Source organism: Struthio camelus, chromosome 12 (assembly GCF_040807025.1).
Source record: "Struthio camelus isolate bStrCam1 chromosome 12, bStrCam1.hap1, whole genome shotgun sequence".
NCBI classification, from domain to species: domain Eukaryota; kingdom Metazoa; phylum Chordata; class Aves; order Struthioniformes; family Struthionidae; genus Struthio; species Struthio camelus.
In genome coordinates, this window is record NC_090953.1 from 16,949,681 (window position 1) to 16,974,236 (window position 24,556).

A 24,556-nucleotide genomic window follows, 5' to 3' on the forward strand; every position below is an offset into this window, starting at 1 on the left:
TGCTGGGGCACCCAGCCCACATCCCCGTGGGACCCTAGCCCCAAAGCACACAGGTACTGAGCTGCCCTGCCCTTGTGCCGCTCAGCCAAGGCTGTTTGGGATCCAGGCACTTTTGCAGCAGTCTGTATCCGTTCTCAGTGCAGGGCTAGCAAACTGACAGGCTGGGGAGCCGCAAATTGCCGCTGTGGTGAGGAGGGGTGACTGCCCAGCTTTCACATAGTGCTCTATTGTTTAGAGCACTCAGACTGGTGCCAGGAGATGGGGATCGAGTGGCTGCCCCTGGCTCAAGCCTCTATTTCCCCTTCTCAGGAGGTGACTCAGTGACATGTGGACACCTTTGGGGGCCCTCTCAAAGCCCCCCCAAAGCTGCGTTGTGGTGAACTGAAATTCCCGGGACCAGAGGAAATGCAACACCCGGCTCGAACCGCAGCATCCCCGGGACCAGCCTGCCGGGGTCCGCGACCCTGCAGTGATTTTGCCGTGTCTTGTCCAGGAGGGCCCGCGGGAGGCAAGGCACGGGGTGCCGCGGGGAGGCCCCGGCCCTAAGGGGGAGGGGATGCGGTGGCCCCACGAAAAGAGCGGTTTTGTGGGGGGGGGAGCCGCCCCCTCGGGGTGGGGGAGGCCGGGGGCTCTTCGCAGCCTGCCCGCCGGCGGGCTGCTCCGCGGCAAGGGGAGGGAGCAAAGCGCTCCCTTGCGCGCAGGCAGCGCGGGGCGCACGCTCCGCGGGGGCGGCCCCCGGGCGGCCCGGCCCCTGCGGCCGCCCGCGGCCGTGTGCGCGGGGGCGGAGCGGCGCCGGCGGCCAAAGGGAGCCGCTGCCGGCGCTGGCCGGCGGCCGCCGCGATGCTGCGCTACAGCTCGGGGCTTACGGTCACCGCCACCACCCCGCGGAGGCCGCCCGGCGACGGCGGCCGCGCCCGGCGGAAGGTGCGCGGGGCGCGGGGGGCGCGGGCGCGGGCCGAGCGCGGTTGGTGCCCCCTCCCCTTCCCTCCCCTCCTCTCCTCTCCCCTCCCCTCCCCTCCGCTTTTCCCGCTTCCCCGCGGCTCCCGGCCGAGCGGCCGCGGCTGCGCTCGGGCGCGACCCTGCGCCGGCTCCGCTCCGGCTGCGCCGCTGGAAAGCTGCGGCGGAGGCGCGTCTGGGAGGCTGCTTGTGTCCCGCGAAACGCGCCTGGGTGTTTGCAACCGGGAACTTGCCCGTGCAAGCGCTGACAGTAGGGAGGAAGCTGACCAGAATGACTTAGATGCTGTTGGCGAATAGTCGTTTCTTTTCCAAACGAGCTCTTCAAATACAGGAATGCTACTTACGTTTCTTTTTCTGTAATTTTCATAACTAAGATGAACAATGGTGGTGTATTAATCAGCCAGGAGTCGTTTCTAAAAAGTTGTTAAAACTCTGGCAGGTATGTCAGGAATGTCTCTGCAGCCACCCTGCTTTAAATAGCCTTTTTTTTCACTGCGTGGCACCGCTGTTATCGTTGTGGGTGCGCTTTCCACCTGTGAAGAAATAAGTCAACCAAATCAAGTGATAGGCTTTCCCTTACAAACAAACGCTATTGTGTGACCATGACACTTGCTGAATTGTTTAGTGATTGTTTGGAGACTCCAAAAATCTGGGTCAATCAGGGATGACCCGCAAGTCAGGCTTTTCCACAGAAAAAAACTCTGGCCTTTGTATGTTAACTTTTAATTTTTTCATGAGTTTAGAAAATACCGCATTTTAGGTTCACAGTAAAAATGAAATTGCTCATGTATGTGGAAAAATTAAGATGACTTGGAAATCATACCTATTATGTTCCCTATAGCATCTATTATCTTCCACGTTCGTGTTGAGTTTTCTGTTTTAGTGTTTCGTAGAGAGGTTAAAACTAAGAGAATTTATGTTTGAGTGTTAATTTTCTTATTTTCATCTCCATGGTGTAATTTTCAGGGACAACGTAAACTGGAGTTTATCTGATATAGTCTCTTAAAGAAACTGGTAAAACCTATTTTGCAAGTAAAACCCATTGGGGAAGCTGCTGTCTTTTTGTAGTGAAATGCGAGTCCCTCACCATGAGCTGTCAAAAGAGAGGAGGAAGACAGTTGGAATAACTGCTAAATAAATGAAAGATGTGTGTTGCGTTCCTACCTGCCTGTGGTCACAGGAAAAGTGCTCTTTAATTGAGGTGTTGAGAAGAGTCTTGTAGTGGAGATCCAGTGGTGGAGCAGACCGGTCAGCAGATAAAGACCAAAGAAAGTACTTTTCTACTTTTTCAGATTGACTCCTTTTCTGCTTTCGCCTTTGAAAGTCAAAAGCTAACATCTGGTCTTAGGCAAAGGGAGTGATTTTGGGCCATTGAACTTGTTGGTTAGCTTGTTTGTTTGAAGGGGGTGGGGGGGGGGGAAGAGCCTGGAGAACGTTACTCAAACTGAATCTGTCATCTGTATTTGTCTTTAAGTTGCACCCTACTGATTTGAGTAGGATGGTAAACATGAATGTGGATTGTGGATCTGAGCCATGAATTCTTAACATTTTTAACTAACCTAGATTGGCTTTTTCCTTAGCTGTTGTATTACGGTAGTTCTCTTCTATGCTATCCCGCTAATCTCTTAGAAATTTGATAAATGAGCATGTCCTCACCTCTTAATTTCCATTACACTCAGTAAACTTTTGCTGTCTGGTGTTATACTGGGGTGAGCCTGTCAGTCTTTGTTTTCCTGTCTGTATATGTGTTTTGCAAATGATATCAGATTAGCTTTGGAAATATTGCTTGTGGGTTATTGGTGTCAGAAAGCCAGGCACGAACATAAAACATTGGCATGTTTACAATTACTTATGTTGTTGGCTTGCCAAAACTACAGATGCTGCAAATCAAACTAAAATCTAATAGTCTAGAATACCTGACACTCACAGACTTTTCTATTTCTTTTAAAAAGTTGTGCTCCCAGAGTTACACTGTTGATGACATAAAGGTGGGGTGGAAGCCGCTTTTGTCCCTGCCTGTTTTTTCTCCCTTGTTTTTACTGTCAGGTAGCAGCTGAAGGAAACTGAATCACAGCTTCTCCCGGTGAGAGGAATTCTCTTTCCTTCTCCTCCTGAGTCCTTTTCTGCATAACCCCATTGTTTATGGGAATTACTCCTCCATCCTTAGTTGCACATTATTCTGCCACTGTTTGGCACTGAATTGAGGCTCTTCCTGTTGTGATTTCATTTCCATTTTAAGGCATCACTGGAGCCTGTTTGCTGTGGGAGGAGGGCTGGCTGTGATTTCCGTGTGAGCCTGCTCATTCATTTGGTCAAGTAGACTTGCAGACAAATGGTATGGCGTGCGGTTTCCGTAGGAAACATGGTATTGCGAGAACAGTATAGATATGATATCTATAATTGCTTCTGAAGGGTAGAGGGAAAAGTGATACCCATTGTTTCTCCCTTCTCATCCCTACAGCATTCTTGATTTTCAGCAGTGTGGTTTGTAGTTGTGTGCTCAGGGAGAGTGCATCATCTGTGGTCCAGGAGGAGTCCTAGTGAATGGTTACTTTATAGATTTACTTTTATAAACACAGCGATGCTGTGTTTATAAACAATAGTCTAGAGAGGAATACAAAATCGAGTGGTACTTTACTGCTGCCGTACAAGTCTCCCTGGGCCTGACTTCAAGGCCAGACTGCTCAGGCAGCTGCCGATGCCACTCGTGGTCTGGCATTTGTATGCAACAGGCTGTAAAATAAAACATTAAAACTTTTCATTTTATGGCAGAAATACTGCTGAAAATACGATCCTGATTTGAGGTGTTTTAAAAGCTAGCACAGAAGTCAAGAAGTAGAAAAGAAGTAAAAGTGTGATTTGAGGCGGCTAATAGAGAAGGAAGAGTAAAAAGAAAAGAGAAAGAAAAAGAGTTTCAGTGGTAACAACCCCTTGACTATACAGCATTCCTAATTTCCACTAATTGCTGCTATTGGTTTGTATTTCCAACATAGTTGTTTCTGTGATTTGCTTCATAGTAACCCTGTGAAGTATGAATTGCTGTAATGTAACAGGCAGTCATGATTCACTAACTAGTATACAGGTACAGGGATAATTACTTATTTACAATTTCTGCACTATGAATCTGTAAATATGACAGCTACAATTAGTCCTATACTGACTAACAGGCAAGCCATTTGCCAGCCTCAGAGAATCACAAGCAACTTTATCTCTCCTGACTCTGAGTTGCTTGTCACTGTTTCTATTGATTTGAATCACACTGTTTCTGCATTTTTCATGTTTTCTGCTAGCAGGCTTTTTGTTCCTTTTAGCCCAGTTTTCCTTCATTTGAAAACACTCCATGAAAGAGTTGACCTCATCTATCACTTCCTGCACATTACAGCACAAATTCAGTTCTATTTCCTATTTACGGGCTGTTTTTTCTATGTTTGCTTACATGAAGGAGTGCCAGACTGCCTTTCCCATTTTGTTATAAACATGTGTCTTTTAGAGGAAGGAGCCTTGCTGAGCTAGTGGGAAGAAAGAGCAGGGGGAAATGGAAAATAAATAGATGAGAGAACATGGTTTTAATTACCTTGTGAACCAATAAGCTCCAAATTTGAGGATTTTATTAGCATAGCTTGATAACTAAATTGTAAACAGGAAGCACCTTCAAGTCCTGCAGTATGAGGGAATAATCTGGTGTTTTCTTCTCATGAAGAATACAGATAGCACTCAGTCAGTGTCAAAAGCCAGTGTACAAGGACTCAACGCTTTTAAATGCTTTCTATTGTTTCATGGTTCTCTGGGAATTATCCCAGAGAACTATGCTTTCATGTTTGAAAGCATAACCTACTTCTGTACTAAATTTTCTCCGTGGCTTCCTGTTCTAGATTTGATTGCCTATGGCTGACTGCTGAATTATGGTAATGAGCCCACTGCACAAAAAGTAGCCTCTACAGGTCTAAAGGTTATGTTATATTTCACCTTGATCTTTTTATGGACATCTTTTTTTTTTTTAATATATATATATATATTTAAAATACAGATGCAGATCACATATTTTTAAGAACTTCACCTGTAGGTCAAGGCACCTTTCTTTCTTGGTAGAAGAGCTTGCAGACCTAAAAGACCAAACTGAGAGAGGAAGATGGGAGGCAGTACAAAGTGGCATTGTTCGGTATAGTTCACTATGCTTTTGGCATATCCACAGTCTAAGTGCTGTTGATTTATTTAGGCATCTCAACAGGACATTTTTAAAGAATGGCTGGAAAAAAAATAATAAAGTTGCTGCAGGTATTTACAGGTAGTTGTCCCAATTTTGTTTACTTAGGAAGAAGAAAAAGCTAAAAGATGCGTGTTTGAAAGCGTTATTGGAGGGAGACTAGCATCGTTGTTTTCTGGAAAGTGGGCATCACTGTCAGCAGTCTGAACAGTGGTGCTATGACCAGGTTGTGTTGTAAAGAGCCTTGAAAGGGAAATCATATTAGCTTAGCTGATATGAGAGACAGTCAGAAGTGAATGAGTGAAATGGTAAAATCTGTGGTCTGTGAAAAGGACTTTGCTACTACAGCCTGAACACCTGTGAGCAGAATGTGATCGCCCCTTTGTCAAGGCAAAAGGAAGTGATGTAGTGATCAAGGGATGAACTGTGAGCCTGGGCAAGAGCTTGTGTGGATGCGGTGGAAAGGCATAGTTCAGCAAGAGGTACAGCTTCTGCACAGCTGGATGTAAAGTAATTGGGAGAAACTACAGAGATTTAGATCAGATAAGATGCTGGGCTATAGAAGAACAGTGGTGAAAGCCCACAGTAACCATGAAAGAAGGTATTTCAGACAAATTGATGAAGAGTTTTAAGAGCCATGTTTACTGTCAACTGAGAGGTAGATTTTTACAGGAAGGTGTTGGGAAGTTTAGAATTTTGACAGAGGAATTTCTCGTTTCAGCATTTGGTATCCACTGTTTAGGCTTTATGGTTGTCTTCCACTGAAAGGTCTCGTGAATATTGCTAAGGCTGAAAGTTGTAACCATGTCTCTCTTGTATGAGATGCCTTGTTTTAAAAACATTGTCACACCAAAAATCTCACAGTTTAAGCAAGAGAAACAGGGTGGCTAGGGGTAGAAAGGTATCAACTCTCTTACCCTTTTTCCCCAGGAAGAAAATGGCTTTTCTGAAATCAGTTAGGAAACGAGGCCTCTCAAATTTTCTGTGAAACAGTTGAAGCTTAGTTTTTATAAACACCTTGGTATGTAGCATATTTCAATAGCATTTCTGTATAAATTCAGTGGGATTGCAGTTCTGAGGTATCATCAGATTAAGTACTTGGGTATATGCTGAACAGAAAAGGGGTACTGGGGTATTCACTCCACAATATTCACTCCACAATTCTGGGCAATATGCTCTAGGTGACCCTGCTTGAACAGGGAGGTTGGACTAGATGATCTCCAGAGGTCCCTTCCAACCTAAACGATTCTGTGATTCTGTAATATGCTTTTTATTTCTAAATAATCCATTTTGAAGATGAGAAGTATGCCAAAACTGCATACAAAGCTGAGAAACTGGAAAATGCTGTTTATTGTTCTAATATCTCAGCTCTCAGTGTCACTTACGAGAGCGTAAGAACATGTTGTTGATTGAAACAGATTTTTGCTATTTCAGGTATGTAATTATGGGGATGCCCTTGAATTATTTCTTGCCAGCTAAAAAAAGCCTCCAACTTTTAAAATATAATTTTGTTTCGTTAGGTATGTGGCAGACAGTAGAAAATAGTAAATTAGAACTTGAATGCAAACACAGTTCACTTTCTAAAGCAAGTTACTAAAATAAAATTTTATAGCACTCTAAAAGCAAACTTCTGTTTTCCTTGCAGATGAATGTCTGCAGATTACGCTTAACAGTACCACCTGATGAAAGCTCACAGCCCGAGCAAGTAACAAAGGAACCTGAGAGAAAGAAAAAAGTAAGTTTTAAGAAACAAAGTTAAATTCTGTATAGAAAAGGAGTAAATACTGCCATCCACAGAAGCAGAAATTTGTGGTGATGGGACCCAGATCACTTTGGAAGACTGAAGTACACAGGGAAGCCCAGTAAGTTAGTTGTGAGCTTGAACTTGAGTTCTGGAGTTGGGGACAGCAAAACTGCATATAGACTAGAAGGACAATAGTAGATTTGTGAAGTATGGCTGAGGTACCATTAAGACTGGTTTATCTTATATTTATGCACAGGAAGAGAAGGAAACCCCTATCAAGAACGTGGCCTTACATTAAGGATTGTACAAGAAGATCCTCACCTAATGGGGATCTTGTGGTTCATGTAGGCTTAACACTGTGTGAGATTTGTGTCTTAATGTGTATGGCTTGCTTGGAACTTGGGTATTTTGCTAGGTGAGTTAATTTTGGTAATAGGTGATGCACTAATAAGGAATACAAAATGAAGAATTCAAGATTGTTCTGAAGAGGAAGTGACTTAAGGGTTCAAAAGGCCAGTTTTTCCTAGAAGCAAGTAACACTCGCACAAAAAAAATCTTAAAGCTTCTTTGGTGCAGAGCTGCCGAGAGCTCTAAGAGCTGTTTCAGTGCAGTAGATTATTTTTAACTTGTCTTAAGGAAAGCTGGATAGGCTCCACCACTTAACCACATTTACACTTTGATAAACCAAAACCAAACAAGAATTTGACTGAGCTTACCAGGCCTCATGTCTAAATAGCAGTATGAAAAAAAGAAGCAGTACAACAATAGTATATCTTTGAAGTAATTGCTTAGTGATTCTCATAAATGAAAGTAACTGTGAAATGACACAGAATGACAAACATTTTAAAACAATTACAATAAATGCAAAACAAAGTGGTCAAAATAAAGATTATTTATCAGATATTTCTTGTGCTGGAATCTTGTATACATTCAGCTCTTCATACACTGCTCTGGCAGAGTTATAGGTTTTTGAGGATCTATAAATGTTACTTACAGAATGGAGTAAAGAGGCCTTAGTGCAAACTAAATTTGGGCTACCAATAAACTGCAATAATTCATTTTGTTCAGAGGGGTTTAGTTGCAACAGTTAGAGAATCTTCCCCCACCACCTTCAATTCTCTGTTGCTTTGTGCGTGACTGCAGAAACGCTTGGACTGGCCTAAGGTGTATGGGCCCATTGCCCTAAGAATAATGCAAGTTTGTTTTTGAGGAGGATAGATATTGACTCTTGGCTTACTCACTTGACTGTGCTGAGTAGTTTAATGATGAGAAAGAAGTATGAATGATTAGGGCTGGGACAATTCTTAGTCACTTTCTTATGTGACTTTTTTTGTTTGTTTGTGAAACCTTATATTTAATTTAATGAGAGCTGTATTTCTCCCTTAATATGAGTTAGGGCAAGTGGATTTTCTTTCAGAGAATATTAAGGAGGGGGTATGAAGGCGCTGCACATTACTGGGCTCATGTTGCATTTCAGTATACTGTACCTCTTTTAAGAGATGGGTCCTTTGCAGTTGATATCAAAAAAATTTATATGTAATTTGGTTACTGTATATTTTTAGTAGTTTTCTAAAGCTCAGTATTTTTACAAAATTTGAAGTTAAAGACGTGTAGGAAGCATATAGAAAGCCCTCAGAGCTAGATGGCATCTAATTAGTCCAAGTCATAGCAATTAAAAAATATGTGTAATAATTGTGCCATCAACTTGTGTCTCATAGGCTTTGTGTAATCCAGAAAGTATCCCTGCAGATTGTATATTCATAATGTATAGAAGCAACCACAAAAAATCACTGATCATGATCATGTTTTTTCCTCCTGCCTCTGAAATAAGGTAGTAATTTATTGCTGGTAGATTTTTATTATCTCTGTAATGTATTACTTTATATATTTGAATTAGTTACATAGTAACTTGTAGTGCACACAGGGCTATTATTTAATCAGCTGTGATGCATTTTCTTTTTAAAGTTTGCAGTAAGATAAAAGTATCTCCTAAAAGCAGTGATCCAGTGTCTCTGCTGATCCACCCATGTTCAACTGATCTGATCTTCAGTGTTAATGAAATTCCTTAAAGTACTTCGAGAACAATAGAATTTTATAAATGTCAGATAATCCTCAAACACCCCTATGAGAACTATGTCTCCTGTTTGTGAACAGGGATGATAAAGAGAGATTAGGGAACCAGGCACTTCCCTGCCCTGCACTTTTCAGTTTAAGGTCAAAAAGTACAGCTCTGCCAAGAGCAGTCTCTGAAGGAAACCACAGTTCTGTGGTACCTTTAAATGCTGAGTGTCAGGAGAATAAACATAATGGAAAAGCATTTGGAAAATGTATTTGATAATTAAAAAGCCCCAGTGTGGTGCATGGGGGTGGACCGTGTGTGCAGCCTGTGGGATGTGCAGGTTTTGCTGGAGCACCTTGGGGACAGGGTGCTTGAAGCCGGGCTGCTGGGCACTCCTGTCCCTGTCCCCATCTGTGCAGGACGAGTCCTGCAGACCCGCTGCCAAGCAGGGCTGGTGGGAATGCGAAAAAACTATAAATATACCCTGGCCTGACATTTGGTTGTATTCTTACCTTTCTAATCTTTCATGAGAAGGAGGTGATTTTGAGCTGCCCTTAATGTGACATCGTGATGTCATTCTGACTGTTTATTGGTTTTTTGTATATCTGCTGTGAATGGCAGCACCTCTGGGGCTGAGCACCATTAGGAGATGTTTTGTTTGCAAAATCAGCTGGTGAACTGTACAGAAGCTCTCGCTAATGCTAATACTCTCAGTACCTTGTTTTGGTAGATCTGATCTTGTCAAATCAGAAGTAATTCTGGATCTTTATTGGTTATAAGAGTAGCAATTAACATAGCCTTTTTCATTGCAGTCCAAGTTTAACAGAAAATGTATGCTATATTTCATTAAATCTGTATTAATGTATTAAGTTTCTAACTTTTTTTATTGCTGCGTGCCTATGAAATAACTGTAAAATAGCATAACAGATTAAATAAAGGGAGGGAGTTGGACACTTCTATTGCAACAAAACTGCTGCAAGCGTTGATGTAGTTGGACTGCCTCTCCCCTGTTTTGTGAAAGACGGGCAGATGGTACACAGTTAGAGGGTGATCTCAAAAACTGAAGGGAGAGCTTGTGCTCCTGTGTGTCAGGCTGGGTTTTTATATTTGTATTTAGGCTGCGACACCTTGAAAGAAACATGAGAACTAGCGTCACATGTAGAGGTTTGCTTCTTTGCGACTTACAGGCTAAAAGCCTGCTGCTAAATATCTCTGAATCGCTAGAGCTGTAGCTAGAGGGTATCTGAAACCATTGCAAGTTTGTTGCATTACTTCAGTTAATGTTGGACAATGGGAGACAGTAGTGTGAGGCTGTTTACTTCACCAGGAAGTACAAAGGAATATTGTGCTGGTCAGATCATATGCAACTCAGACTGAATAACAAAGGACTAGTGGACAATTCTGTTGTCTGTGTTTGGGATTATTTTATTTTTATCCATTAGTACCTTCCTCCATGCAGTTAACTGTTAGGGCTAAATTTGGAAGTGTCAGTGGAAGCTGCAGCTAGGTGTTCCAGGGCAGAATATGCAGATATGTGTAGACAGATTGTTTTCTTTCTTTCAATTGGGAACATGGAAAGAGAATGAAAGCAAGATAACACTCTAGAAATTTGTCTAACTTCCCTATATCTGTGCCTTTCAACAGTTTGACCAATGTTAAGGCTTAAACCAGTACAATTATATGAATACATAACATTATATACTTTTATTTTGGTTTGAGTGTCTTAGTTTTATGTAGCATAAATCCACTTGGTACTCTGGCTGTGTATATCCTCAAATGCTTTAATTTTAGCACTGACTGCTTGATTTTGATGTGTGCTAATTAAGTAACTCCTTACTTAAATACAGCACTACATGCAGAGCATAGGAAGAATTCTACTGACTTCTGTGGCTACTGCTGTATTTGCTGTATCTTATTTTCTTAGTGTATAAACATTGATGTTCTGGGTGCAGATCTCATCAATTAAATGTGACTTGATGTGTGGTGCTTGTCCTTTCTATTTTGAGATGGGCACCTAACTTCTACAACATTTTAAGAGCTTAAAAGTTGGAATGTGTTTAAAAGATACTTCTCATTTAGCATCACGAGTGTGAGAACACTCATGTCTGTGTCTTGGCACATTTTCCATATTTTAATACTATTTATATATGAAGCATCCCTAAATGTAGCATGAGTTTCATAAGCTGTAGGTGAATACAAAGAAACATAACTGTTTTTCTCACAGCACAGTAACTTTCCTTAGTGAGCTCAATATTATAAACCTGTCATTTTACAGGACAGAAAATGTATGACCTAAGTAACAATGTGAATGTTCTTGCTCTTTGTATAACTAGTTAAAAAGGAAAACATAACTGGGTATTTAAGAAACCCCAAGGCTGTGGCATTTGAGGAAAACAAAGTGTAGCTTAACTGATGTGGTAGTAGGTTAAAAGAAGAGTTTTTAGATGGTGCTAGTAAACTGAAGATTGTGATTTAGCAAAATTTTAAGGTGCTTACTAAATTAAATCCACATGTGCACTAACCCCAGAATTATGCTAATCGTGACATTAGATGTGCTTTTCCTCAAAACAGGATACCTCTTCTGTGCTTCTACTTCCAATTTTTGGACAGGGAGAACAAATGAAGCATGAGGGTGTCTGACTTTCATTTTAAAAGTTTATGGAGATAGATAAGGAGAAACTCTCCCCTCAGTGTGGCTTACGTAATGCTAATAAAACCACACGCAATATAGTTGCACATATGAGACAAAAACCCCAGCTCTCAGCTCATATTTAGGGTTTTTTATAGTGTATCTGCTTCACATTACTTACTTGCTACTCATGCTACTTATTTGGACAAAGACATAAACAGGATGCATGGCAATTATCAAGCCTTTTGCAACCTTGGGGTGTAGGCTACTGTCTTAAATATTTGTTAAGTATACACAGTCCACTTTTTGTTAATACGTACCATTTAATCGCACCAGGTACAACATGACTGTTGCTAAAACTTGGACAAAGCACGTTCCTGGAATCTGCCATAGTATTTGTGTGCATCAAAATGGTGTGTTGTTGCCGTTAACCTGTATTGTCATAAGGCTGGCTATAGGTACAAAGAAAGAGTCACGAGTTGGTTGAATTCAGTCTGCAACTTCAGCTCAGCAGCTGACATCAGAAGGGTTTCTGAGCTTCGTTTGGTGCAGCAGACTCTGCTCAGGAAAGGTCTGGCTCCAGTGCAGCCAGTGCTGGGCAGGTGGGCAGCAGGAACCTTCCTACAGAGTTGAGTTGGCTGATCTTTTGACCTTAAGCAACAATGCTTAACTAATTTGAAAAACCTTCCAGCTTCAAGGAAGATACCTCACTGCAGATCAGAGTGGAGACAGGTGAGGACCTTCTCACAGAAACATTGAGTTTAAAGGGGATATGTATGGGAGACAGAAGCAAATAACAAAAAGTGTTTGACTTTAAAAAGATTCTGTAATCCTTGGATGTGGGAAATCCAGGGTTTGTAGAAGAAGAAGCACAAGAGAGAAGGGGATGTGACAGAGGATCAGGAAGAGAATGCAAGGAGAAAAAGGAAAAAATATTGAATGGAGAAAGACAAGGGGGGAAGTAACTAAAGAGAGGAGAAAACTGGCGGAATGTGTGATTGGTATATGCTTGATGCAGTTGACTGAGCCAGTCGGCAAGGCCTCCTTTTGAGGCAAAAGTGTATTACAAGAAAGTAGTCAACAAGTAAAGCAAAAACTACTGCACGTTTTAACCACTGCATGGAACAAAACTTTCCCCGTTGTTTTGTGCCCTGATTATAGTCTCTTCTTTAAGGGGAAGCTGCCTCATGTTAGTCCATGTTTGTCAGGCTGCATGCTGCTCCCTGGGACAAGTGGTCTTGGGAGTGGAAAAATAAGTTACCAAGCAGGGAAAAGCGGGGTGGGTGGGGGGGCAGGTGGAAGACAAGCGTAGCTGGAATGGAACAGCAAGGAAAAGGACTGAAGAAATACGAGAGCAGCTATGTGTATAGCTGGTGATTCATGCAGCTTTAAATCAACCAAGGGCTGTACTGAAATTTTAACAGGTGCTTGCCTGAGATTTGTGATACGAAGGGAGGGTAAGAACAATATCCTGTATTTTAAGTAGCGCATATTAGACCTGGAACACTCAGCAGATGATGGAGATTTAAATAAATCTTCTGAAATAGCAGTGATAAAGGCATCTTGGGAGGCTTGTGCAAATATAGACAGCAAGCAAATTTAGCATTTTTGCAAGAGAAGTATAACCAGTCTGGATTGTGCGTACCTAATCCTGCATGTACTGTCCTTTAAGTTGTAAATACAATTCTGTTCATCTGGGAAATATAAAAGTGCCCTGGGTGATTCTCTGTCTGCAAACCTGGTAATCTGAATCTGTTGGTCTTTCCTTTGGATGGCGGGGAGAGAAATCTTTCAAAGCATTCCTTAGGAATGTGTTTATAATATTCTAAAAATAAGGAACTTGATCATAATCTTCATACAGAAGTCTGTAAACAGCACTTTAAACAATTCTGCCAATGTTTTGAGGCACAAAGGATCTCAGTAGTTACTGGTATTCAGTTCTTCATGTCAAGAAATGAATTATAGTGGGTGAAGGGTATGAGTTCAATGTCTGGGGCCTTAGTAACATCTAGACAATCAAAGTGATTATTCATTTGGTTATCTGGAAGATGGGAACTTAATTGTAATCCCTTTATCCAGATTCAGGGGAGGAGCTGAGATGAAACTACCAAAGAAACTGGGCAATCCTGGAAACAAACAAATAAAAAATTTGAGTCGTGTCCTCACCTAGTTCCTGTAAAGCGTGCTCATTTTCTCCACTCTTAAAATACCGGGTGTGGGTTTTTTGTTTGTACATGTCCAAAGACCAAAACAAAAAACCTAGTAATACGTAATTATGTAACTTTTGATTGTCAGGCTATGAAATCTGCATATAATATCTTCAAAGTGCAAAATGGTATCAGGTGGAGGTAGGGCTGGTTACCCAATGTTTTTTCCATTGAGTGGTTTTATGGCTTTCTTTTTAAATTGTTGCGTATAGCTTTGTAGCTCTTTGCCTGAAACTTTCTTTATCAGGTGCTTGTGCTGGGGTTGTTCCCCTCCTAGGCCTACCCAACCCCTCGAGCTTTAGCAGTATAGTTAAACCATTAATGGTACAGTAAAGGACAGTGTGTAGACTTTGCAGTGTTGAGCAAATCTGTCAGTGCCATGCCAGAGGAACACAACTTTCCGTGATTCTCTACCATGTAAAACAAGTGTCCATCCCTACCCATTCTTCTTAATCCTAGCGGATTTTCCTATCCATTTTCCTCCTACCCCAAGAAATATTTATTCCTGCGTCATCACTGAAGTTGTGTTACTTTGACTGCTAAAAGCTGAAGGAGCTTTAGCCTGCAGGCGCCACCCTTGCCCTCTGCCATGGTGAAGATGGGAAACTCTCTAGGGTGTGATCCCAGGCAGATACAAGAGCTCATCTTTTCCTGCCTCTGTTTGGTGTCAAAGAGTTTTCAGACACTGCTTAGACTCTTAGTTTAGCAAAGAGTCTCAAAGCCTGTAAGAGTTCGTACTGAGTCACTTATCAACAACAGAGTTTGGGGGAAAAACAAAAACAGCACCCCCCCGACACACACGTGCGCATATTCTAAGGCCGATGTATTTGGTACGTTTACTGTGTTTGATAAATCTTGAGAAAGAAAATTAAATAAAGCTATCTATAACTGATTTGTCCTCAGTACTAGCCTTCAAAAGACTCTTCTTGTGTGCAAGGTTAAGCAGTAACAGCTGTATTCTTAAGACTGTGTCTTTCTAACTTTATATTCATAAATAATCACTAATTCTAGGTTCTCAGTTTGCAACTATTCAAAGTTAGGTGAGATTAATTTTTTTATTATTATTTTTTAAAGCCACAACGTGCATGTCTCCATTTAGTATAGCTAGTCATTTAGACTCTCTGTAATCAGGAGAGAGAAATAAGCACTTCTAGGGCAGGCATCTCAAATGAGTCAAACCCCGGAAGTGTGCTTCTCTCGGTTGACTGTAAGGGAGGCTAGGGGAGTAGTCAGGTCAGGTGGCTACATCTGACCTTGAGATACTTATTTACATGCAAAGGGAGACAATTCCTACTTTTTGCATGATTTTTTTTTACCAAGTGTATTGATGTTCTGACTAAGAGGAATCTGTTGCAAAGACTGCCTTAAAATAAGGCATACAATTATCACAAGTGTGCTGTACAGATTCCTGCAGATTATAAAAATAAGAAGTTTAGGGACTTTAAAAATGCCTTTCTACTTACCTAGCAAGACCTGAGTGCAAAGTTTTGTCTCTCCTATGATATTGGATAACGCTCTAACAACCACACAAACGCTGTGTTTCGCGGCTCTGCTTTGGCTCTCGCCACATCAGTTCTGCAATTTCTGTAAGAGAAGTGTAGCCCTAAAATGAATGTTAGATTACTTTGGAGGTCCTTAGCTTTAAATGCAAACTGAAATTCTAGCTGTATCAACAAAATAAACACAAGATAATTAGATATTTTTTTGAGTTCTACATATGAAACCTTGCCTAAATTGTGGGATTTTTTTTTAAGAAGATTCAATTTCAGTTTCTTCTTACAACTCCCTACAAAGTTTGATTAAATTTGTGAATTCTGATATTTTGCACAGCAGGGACTTTGTGGGGTGGGAGGTTCCATGGCTGCAAGAGTTAAAGGGAAACTGTGAGAGCTGATGGTGCTCCAGAAACATGCAAAAAAAGAACATATGTTGATGAACAAAAATAAGCCAAGATAACTTTTTGTGTTATGTGTCTTTTCTCTTCTCAGGCAAATACAGCCTGTTTTCCCTGGCTGTTAATATATCACTTCCATTAAAGCCGGTAGAAATTAGACATTTGTATCATCAGTGATAAATACCAGTTTATGGATCTTCCAAAAATATGAGAGTTGACATTTTGGCCCCCAAATGTTTGGGAACTAATGTTCTTAAGTATTGCTACGCTTTACCTATAGTTGGCTGTCTTTCCTGGCCTTACGTTACTGTATTTTTGTTATTTTTTTATTTTAGTACTGATTTAAAAATAACTTTTTATTTGCTTGTAAGGAACTCTACCATGTACCAAATGGCATGTCTCCAGGGAAGCTCTCTCATGGGATGGTGTATGGTGTCGTGCACCGGACTGACAACAACCATCAGAGAGAAATGGTGGTTTACGGCTGGTCAGCGGATCAGCTGAAAGAAGAGATGAACTACATTAAAGAAGTGAGTTATGCTTTCAGCTTCAAAATCTGTCCAGTATGTTTTCCTTGAATTCATAGAGCTGCGAATGTTATGTGGGATGGCTGCTGTCTAGGCCAATACCTGGATTTGAATTGGGAACCCACTCTGAAGCTAAAGGTAGGACCCGAGTTTAAAAAAACCTCCCAGGTCACATACTCCTTATGTGCGCTAGCTGGGCTGCAGCTGGGCAAGGAAACTGCCAAACAGACCTTGGGGTTCCTGTCCGAAAGCCTTCATAATGTCAAATTTGATACAAAAGAAACTGTAAGCAGACAGATACCTGGAAGGATGAACTCTTTCCCTCCCTCTTCCCCTACTCCCTCCCCTTCCCCCACCTCAGTTTTGAAAAAGCTCCCAAATTAGGTGATACATTAAAGTCTCTTGGCTGTGCTTTGGGGCAGCCTTAAAATAGTCAACCTAATAAGGATGACTTTGTACTAGTTTCTCTGTGCATGCTCATACATCATAATTGGCAGGAGCTCTCCTGCAAGAAAAGTGCATTTCTAATGCTGCAGGTCTCTGTGCTTGAAACTCAGCATCTCTTCACCTGTCAGGCTCTGGCTCTCAGCCTTTGGCAGCAATCCCCTAGTTTGCCCAGAGCAAATAACTTGACCTTCTCTTTCCATCCAGCTTCACCACCCAGAAAGCTATTGGTCAGTGCTTATCATATTCTGGTGATTCAAGTGCAGGAGAACGGCGTTGATACAAAAGGGAGGAACGTGGCATCAGGCCAGCAGCGTAAGGGACCGTATAATTATGTGGGCTCCTAACATCTGCTGGATCTCGAGCTATCAGCACTTGCTTCTCTTCCGTGCTACTCATGGTGTGCTAGTAGCCCAGGCTCACTGCTCTCGTTCCTGTGCTCACCGCTGGGAACATTCCTACCACTGCTTCTTTCAAGAAGAAGTGGGGAGGATGGGGAGGAGGTGTGCTGAGCGGTGGACCCCGTTCTGCTCCCTTGAAAAGGCTGCACTCAGCTAAGCCAGCTTGTGATCTTTGGCCTGCCAGATAAGTTGCACCTTAAGTGAGATCAGCAGTCTTAAATAAGAGTCCCCTGCTCGTGCCACAAATGCGCTGACTGCAGTAGACCGAAAATGGTGACCCACGTCAGAACTGCTGACAGTTTCTTCTTCATCCAAGTAACTTCGCAAAAGAGAGAGAGAGAGAGTGTGTGTGTGTGGAGGTGGCGGGGGCAGGGACAGGGCGAGGAGCGCTCCCTCAAGGGGGTACCGGAGTCACAGCCTCCCACTGTGTTTCGCACCCCTGAGAGCACACAATGGGGGAGGCTCGTGTCCGCTCCTGGCGCAGGTTCGGCCGTTGTCACCCTTCTTCCTGGGGGCAGAAACATCCCCTCTGACACAAAGCCCCACAAAGGTTTTCCTCTTGTCCCTTCCCCGAGCCTCACCTCGGCATTGCAGAGGCAAGGCAGGCTCACTGCCCCAGATTATCTGCAGTCAGACTGTGTCCGATCGAGGGGAGGCAAGAAATAGAGTTTGAACTACATAGTCAGAAGGTAGACTGCAGGCAAACATGGAGCTACGGTGTTTACAGTGCACGCTGTCGAGCAGACTGGGTCTGTGCACGCTTGCAATGGCGTGCAAACACAAGCTGGCTTCCCGCATGTCTTTATTTAGAAAGGTGAAGTATAATTTACACCCATGGTTCTTAATTGAAATCAAATTGAGTACTCTGTTCTTCAAATTCTAGAGATGAAATTACATAAATTCAGGTTAATGTATTGTTTAGCCAGCTATGAGCCTTAAAGTCCAAACTCAGTGAAACTAAAGAATTTATCTTCAAAGGACCCTCAGGGAAAACTGAATTAACCACTTTCAAATGAATAAAGCTGTATTAAATTCAAGTGTGGATGCTTTTTTCAGAAAGAAAAAAAGTATATGTTCAAATTAATTTTAATTCATTTCTAATCAAATTAGGTTAGAATGAGTAATGGATAATTTAATTGAAATTGATTGTTTAAATTATTAGCTTACCAGTTTTAAATATGTATAGTGAAATTTAGAATTACTTGGAGACATTTATTCAGATCATCCCTATGTAGACAAGTCTGTAGTTCTCAGCATAAATTGCCATTGGCAAAAAGGTAGCTTAATAATGGAAAATACTAAAAGTAACAGTGAAGGATATAGAAACAAAATATTGTGTCCCAATATAAGCAATATAATCAATAAGTCTGATTGATAAAGACATTTGATTTGTCTAACACCAGGTGAGAGCAACTCTGGAAAAAGTAAGAAAGAAAATGTATGGGGAATATGATGAAATGAAACGAAAAATACAACAGCTTACCAATGAACTGAAAGTAAGTATACATTTATTTATAGTGAAGGCATAAGAGCGTAACTGTTCCAGTGTTATCTAGATACCTTTTTTTCTTCAGCAGGACAGAAATGAATTCTCAGGCAATTCTGGTTCATAGTTTTACATGTCGTCTGTTTCGGCCTTTATTTATTTATTTATTTTCCTTCCACGAAGGGGAAAAATAGGACATTGATGCTTTTGCATATGGAATTACTAATTGCCCCCTTCTTGGAAATAAAGGAATAATCTTGATGTCATCTTGAATAATCTTACTGTTAAATTGACATTTTTATGCTGTGACAACTTTAATCTTCAAAAAATTCATCCTAATTTGAGAGGAGGAGAGAAAGCCTAATTTCTGTGAACTGAGTTAAATAGTCTTAATGGGGCTCAGAAGTTGTGTCCCCCAGCTAGTAAGTATTATAGGCAAATAGCGACTCAGATGCAGTTTTATCTTCTTTACTCCTGATTGTTACTGAATAGCACTGGTGAAATTCTGCGCTCCTGGATCTCCCGTTCAATCAGTAGAAATCCTGCCTGCTCTGAAAATCTCCCTTAATGAAGGTTTCTGACCAGCTCTAACAGAATCTGTAGTCTGGAAGCAAACTAACAGTTCAGGATGGATTCCTTCTGACATAAATGGCACGTTGAGCCCTCTGCTTTTTAATGCTTTAGAGTATCTGAAAGAAAGCACAGATGTTCTTCAGCCTAACTATACATTTTGGGTGGTTCCCCACCACCGCCATACTCTTCCCTTCAGCTTTGGATCGCTACGCTTTTTTCCAATTGACTTTCAGGGCTACTTTTTGTTCATGAAGTTTGTTTGCAGTTTGTATTCCAAATATCCTGCCCTGGGCAGTATGCTTCTTCCTGCAAGTTCTTATCTTTTATCTTTCTTAATCCATCCAAAACATTTTTACTTAGCTTTTTTTTTTTTTTATAGCTAGCATTCATATATTTTTGTGAAGAAACAAATCTGGTCGATTCAAGTATGTATGTTGGACTGGCCTTCATTAGTAGCATTTTTCTCTATATGTTATTGAATGGTTCATAATCACTTATGCTGTTTGGGTTTCTGTCTCTTCATAAATGATATCACTTTGTGGTTTTTTTTTCCATTTTTTAAGCATGTGGGTACGTGCGTACGTAACAGATGACAAATCTTCACACAACAAAGCTCTGTGCTGATTTCTTCCACCTGCTTCATGTCATTTCATCCTTCAGTTTTCCTGATGTTTGCTCCTTTACGCACCTGATTAGTCATTTCTTTCGTAACTGAGGCCATGCTGCAGTTCACCCAAACCTTTCTAGGTTGCCTCGTTTCTTGCATTCACCCGGCTTCCACCCTGTGACTTTTCACAGCTGGCCTGTGTAGCAGCTTTCTGAACTGGTATCTGTCAAGTCTTCTCTTGCTCCTTCCAAAAGGGCATCTGTTACAGGGATTACAGGCTAGCGATAAACAGATACTGGCACCATGTTCCTGTTCGCATGTACGGATTACAAGTTATGTTTGCTTAGTTTTTTGAGGTACAGGGATATGGTTTGGGGCCTATATATTTTAAGCATCCTTATATTGTGAAAATTAACCATGGGCTGTTTCTCTGTTGTAACTCCTTTTGAAAGAATAGGTAAACTTGAACATTATTTACTTTTTTTTTTTTTTCTTCTGCTCAGGTGACAAATGCTCACCAGGAATCCTTAGAGAATCATGTGCGAGTTCAGGCTGCAGCCTTAGATAGTTTCAGTGAAATGAACAGCTCCTTGACATCAGCATCAATAGACTTGCAGGTACATTTTTAATAGCTGTTTCACAACTGACGGTTGCCTTTTCTGACAGGGATTTGAGAGTATGCCTAAAACAGAGATAACAAATAGAGATTCTTAGAGATTCTAACACGAAACAGACTCATAAAACACTGCCTTGGATATTTGAGGCAGCCAATACGAAAATAAGAAAAAAAAAAACCTGTTTTTTTTAAAAAGCCTATAAAAATAATATACAGTAAAGTGATACTAAACTGTAGGCAGACTAATGCCACTAGCCTTGTCCTTATGAAATATCTAAGGTGAAAATGTGATTTATTCTATAATGTGGAAACCAGCACATCTTCTGACCTGTTAATAGAAGTGGAAGTGGCATGTTTGGATGCTAAACGCTTGTGAGGCTTTACATAGCTGTGAAATGTATGGGGGAGGGAGAAGGGGGGAACGCGCTTTCTGTTTGAAAGACTTTCCGGTTCCCACATATCTGAGGTGAACAACTTAATGCTTCTATCCTCTTGTATGTCACAGTTTTTCTCAGTCTAGCGTGTTTAATATGTTTAGCGTGGCTCTTGGAGAGAATAAAGGAAGACTGTTGGGAGTAACGTTTATACTGAAATTAGTCTGTATTCCTTGCATTGTTTATAGTGTTCCAGGGCTTCACTTCAGTGAGCGTATTCCTCATGGAAATACTTTTTAGCAGACCAAATACAACAAAAGCCAAAATTTAAAATGTTAAAGCTTGCAAAGCTGTTCCCACTGCACTGAAAAATCAGGAAACTTTTAGATGTTCTGTCTGTGCCATAATCTTTTGATTATGTTATTTCACCAGTTATTTGTGATTGTAATATGTGGTTTGCCTCTTTCTTCAAGAAAACGCTAGTGGATGTTACTTTGGAGAACACTGATATAAGGGAACAAATAAGGAATTTAAAACACACACATGAGCAATCTATGGAAAAACTAAGAGAGAAACAGAAGCAACTGGAAACAGCACAAATTGAAAATCAGTTACTGAAATTAAAGGTACAGTATATGTAGTCCCCTAGCAATACTGCACAATAAGGACATTATGAGTATATTCCTTGGCCTTATTTGTAAAGGATTCTTCATCCATCATGCCTCGGACTTTACCTAGAGCCAACATACTTTTGTGAATTGGTACTGTATTAATAGTAAACAGATGGCAACAATTAGTTTTTCCATAACATGGGATTACTAACCAGGGCAGGTGGAAATCCAAACGATTAAATGGTTTTTAGGGTCCATTATTGTAAGTAAAGGAATTTTGTAACTCTAAGCAGTGCTTTAAAAAAGTCTTGATGTTGAGTTTGTTTATTTGATACTGTCCAATTTTAGTAGGTAATCTGTTCAGTTTTATGAGCATACAGTCAGCAGAGATGTACTGTAAGAGCAAGTGTCTTGGAGAGAGAATTAAACTATTTCTTCCAGAGAAATGCAAAGGAGTAAAACACAAACTGGAAGGTCTTGTATGCCAGAAAGTTTTAACCATTTTTCTCCCCTTTCCTGACAAATATGATCTTTTAGTGTCATTAAAAAAAAAAAAGGAACGAAAAAGAAAAACCCCTCTTCTGGAAATCCTTATCTCTCTTGAAATTGCTCAAAATAGAATAATTTGCCTATAGTAGTTTATCAGAATTTGTCACTGTGATTGCTGGTTTACTCATGTCTAATTTTGTTGGAACAGATGTTTCATTTCAGCTCTCTAGTGACGTATAGTCATGCTTAATGATGAATGGCTAAAAGAGAAAACACTAACAGAAGTGTGTTCTAGCTTAGAGTACATACTCTAATTTCCTTTCACAGTGAAGCCTTAAGGGTTGTACAAGTAGTATATTTTGTACCTGGCACTGTCAGCAGGAAATAAAAAGAGGGAAAAGCCAATTAAAAGAAGAAAGTGACGCTGATGCTATTTAGGTTTCAAAACATAAATTTGGACTGTACTGTAATCTTAAGGACATGCACCGACAAGTCAGGGGAAGGTATGCATGCTTCTAAGGGCAGACAATAGCAGCTAAGTCCCAATTCAGCCAAGCGCTTAAGGATGTGCTTATCTTTGAGCGCACTCAGGTGAGCAGAATGTGGGTATGGGCCCTGCCTTAATGCAGAAGATGTTTAAGATTTGGCCCTCGAAGCTGCAGTTTTATTACAAAGTTAGTGGATAAAATACCTTGCTGTTGTCTTTGAAAGTTAAAAGTAAAATTGTATGTCCCGTCACACCTGGGATTTGATTCTAGGGCAGAATGTAAGACAGTGGTGTGGAGCATAGAGGGTTAGTAGTGGAAAAGCAGTAACTACCATATGCCCTGATTATTTCCTGGGTAGGTGAACCACACCCATGTTTCTTATTTACTAGGTTTAGTTTATTCATAGAAGCACAGAAGAGCTGAGGTTGGAGAGTTGTTCAAGAATATTATAACAGCTGTGTCTTCCATTTTATGCTTGTTTTTACTGTTCTCATTGCTCAAACCATCAGCAAAGGAACGATGGAGACACAAAGCCAGGGATCGTATTCCAGTTCAGTGCATCTTAATGGCTCTAGGGCTGAATTGTTGGCCTTTTCTGAGTGATGCGATTCTTTCAGGCTTCCTGTAATGCTGGAGGTTTCACGTTGTCCTGAAACTTAATTTAACTCCAGCTCCTGTCACAAGGTGCAAGTTGCTGCCTCTGTGCCGGTGTAGGTCTGGGTGAGATGCCAGAGGGGGCGATTGCTGTACAGCTAGAGTCTTTCAGAGCTCAGTCTCTTTTCCAAGGATGGCATACTCTCTTGTTATCTTATGGGCCAGTAAAACAGCTGCTTACCACTGGGCAAGATAGACGCAAGAGTTCAATACATCTTTCTTTCCTTGAAATGAAAAAACTCAATCATCAAACCCAAATATTTCGTGGCTGTAATCACTACATGTTCTAGCAGGGAACACTGTAATCTCCTCCCAGATGACAGTGTGTTCTTCCTCTCCCGGACATGGCTGTAGCATGTCACTATAGCCTTGTCTGATTTACAGCATTTCAAGTGTGAGAACTATGTTATGGCTAAGCTATTTTACTTTGCTTTTGTTACAGTTTACAGTGCAGATGGGCTTAAGCTGTGAACGTCCTATCTAGTGTGTAATCAATGAGGGTGTGGTTCAACTGAGCATTTTGAACCGACATAAGGGGAAATCCTGTCTCTGAATAACTATTCCTGCCCTCTTCTCTGTGCCAGTAGTAGTTTTTCTGGTCCTAGGGTTAAAAATTAACCCTCCCCTCCCTGTGGGTGTATTCATTTTCAGCCAGCTTTGTTCCCTGATCTAGTTTGCTGCATGGTCACCCTAGTTCTTGTGCCTGCGTCAACGGCACTGCAGGAAAAAGCAAGACAGGAGGGAGGGTGGGTGCAGCTGTGTCTTCCAGTTAGCAACCCATACTTAGGTTCAGCCTAACATAAGCATCGCTTTGAGAGTTCACAATCATTTAGAAACAGGAGTTGAGTCTAGACCATCTCTAACCTACACTTCTGTAACATGAGCAGAGACTATATTTTTCAACAGGGAACAAGTTGAGTAACTGGGAAGCTGTTATGGAAGGGCAGACTGCAGAGAGGTGGTCTGGTCTTGGCTGGGCAATGGTCAGTTAAATTCAGGCAACCTGAAACTTGATGCAACTGTGCCTTGTACAAATTTGAATGACTTCTAGACTGGAGGAATTTTGTAAATGGTCTGGATGCAAATGAAAACATGCTGCAGCAGCATGAAGTTTACAACAAGGTGGGACTAAAAGTTCAAGGTGCCATCCTCACACTATGTGAGCTCCTTTGTCTCGCTGCCAGCAGTGCTCTAGTGACTCATGGATCAACTGTGAATTTCTCTCTGCCCTATCTCATAGGTGGAATCGTCACAAGAAGCCAATGCTGAAGTCATGAGGGAAATGACAAGAAAACTATATAGTCAGTATGAAGAAAAAATGCGAGAAGAGGAGCAGAAACATAAAGCTGAGAAAGAAATCCTCCTAGTACGTACAGCCTATCTGTAAGAGTGGCGCTCAGCTTGGGTGTCATTCCTCAGTCACCTAATACTCCAGAGTTGAAAAAGTTTCTTCACTGCAGCCTCTGTGACTTGTCATGCCACCACTATTAAACTTGGCAAGCTGTTGGAGGTCCAGGGCCGACAAAAGAATGTACTCAAACACAATAATAGTAACGACAATGTAAATTTCGAAATCTGAAATTAAGTACGTT

General features: G+C 41.2%; 1 protein-coding gene across 1 annotated transcript in view; it reads left to right on the forward strand.

Annotated features, from left to right (window-relative positions):
* Nucleotides 1-779: 779 nt before the first annotated feature.
* The window catches only part of MYZAP (myocardial zonula adherens protein), a 54,935-nt gene continuing 31,158 nt past the window's right edge, over nt 780-24,556 (forward strand). The window contains exons 1-7 of the mRNA XM_068958269.1: nt 780-924; nt 6,807-6,896; nt 16,066-16,224; nt 18,470-18,562; nt 20,236-20,349; nt 21,196-21,348; nt 24,205-24,330. Of these exons, the coding sequence (XP_068814370.1) occupies nt 841-924; nt 6,807-6,896; nt 16,066-16,224; nt 18,470-18,562; nt 20,236-20,349; nt 21,196-21,348; nt 24,205-24,330 (819 nt within the window). The 5' untranslated portion in view covers nt 780-840. The remainder of the gene's footprint in view (nt 925-6,806; nt 6,897-16,065; nt 16,225-18,469; nt 18,563-20,235; nt 20,350-21,195; nt 21,349-24,204; nt 24,331-24,556) is intronic.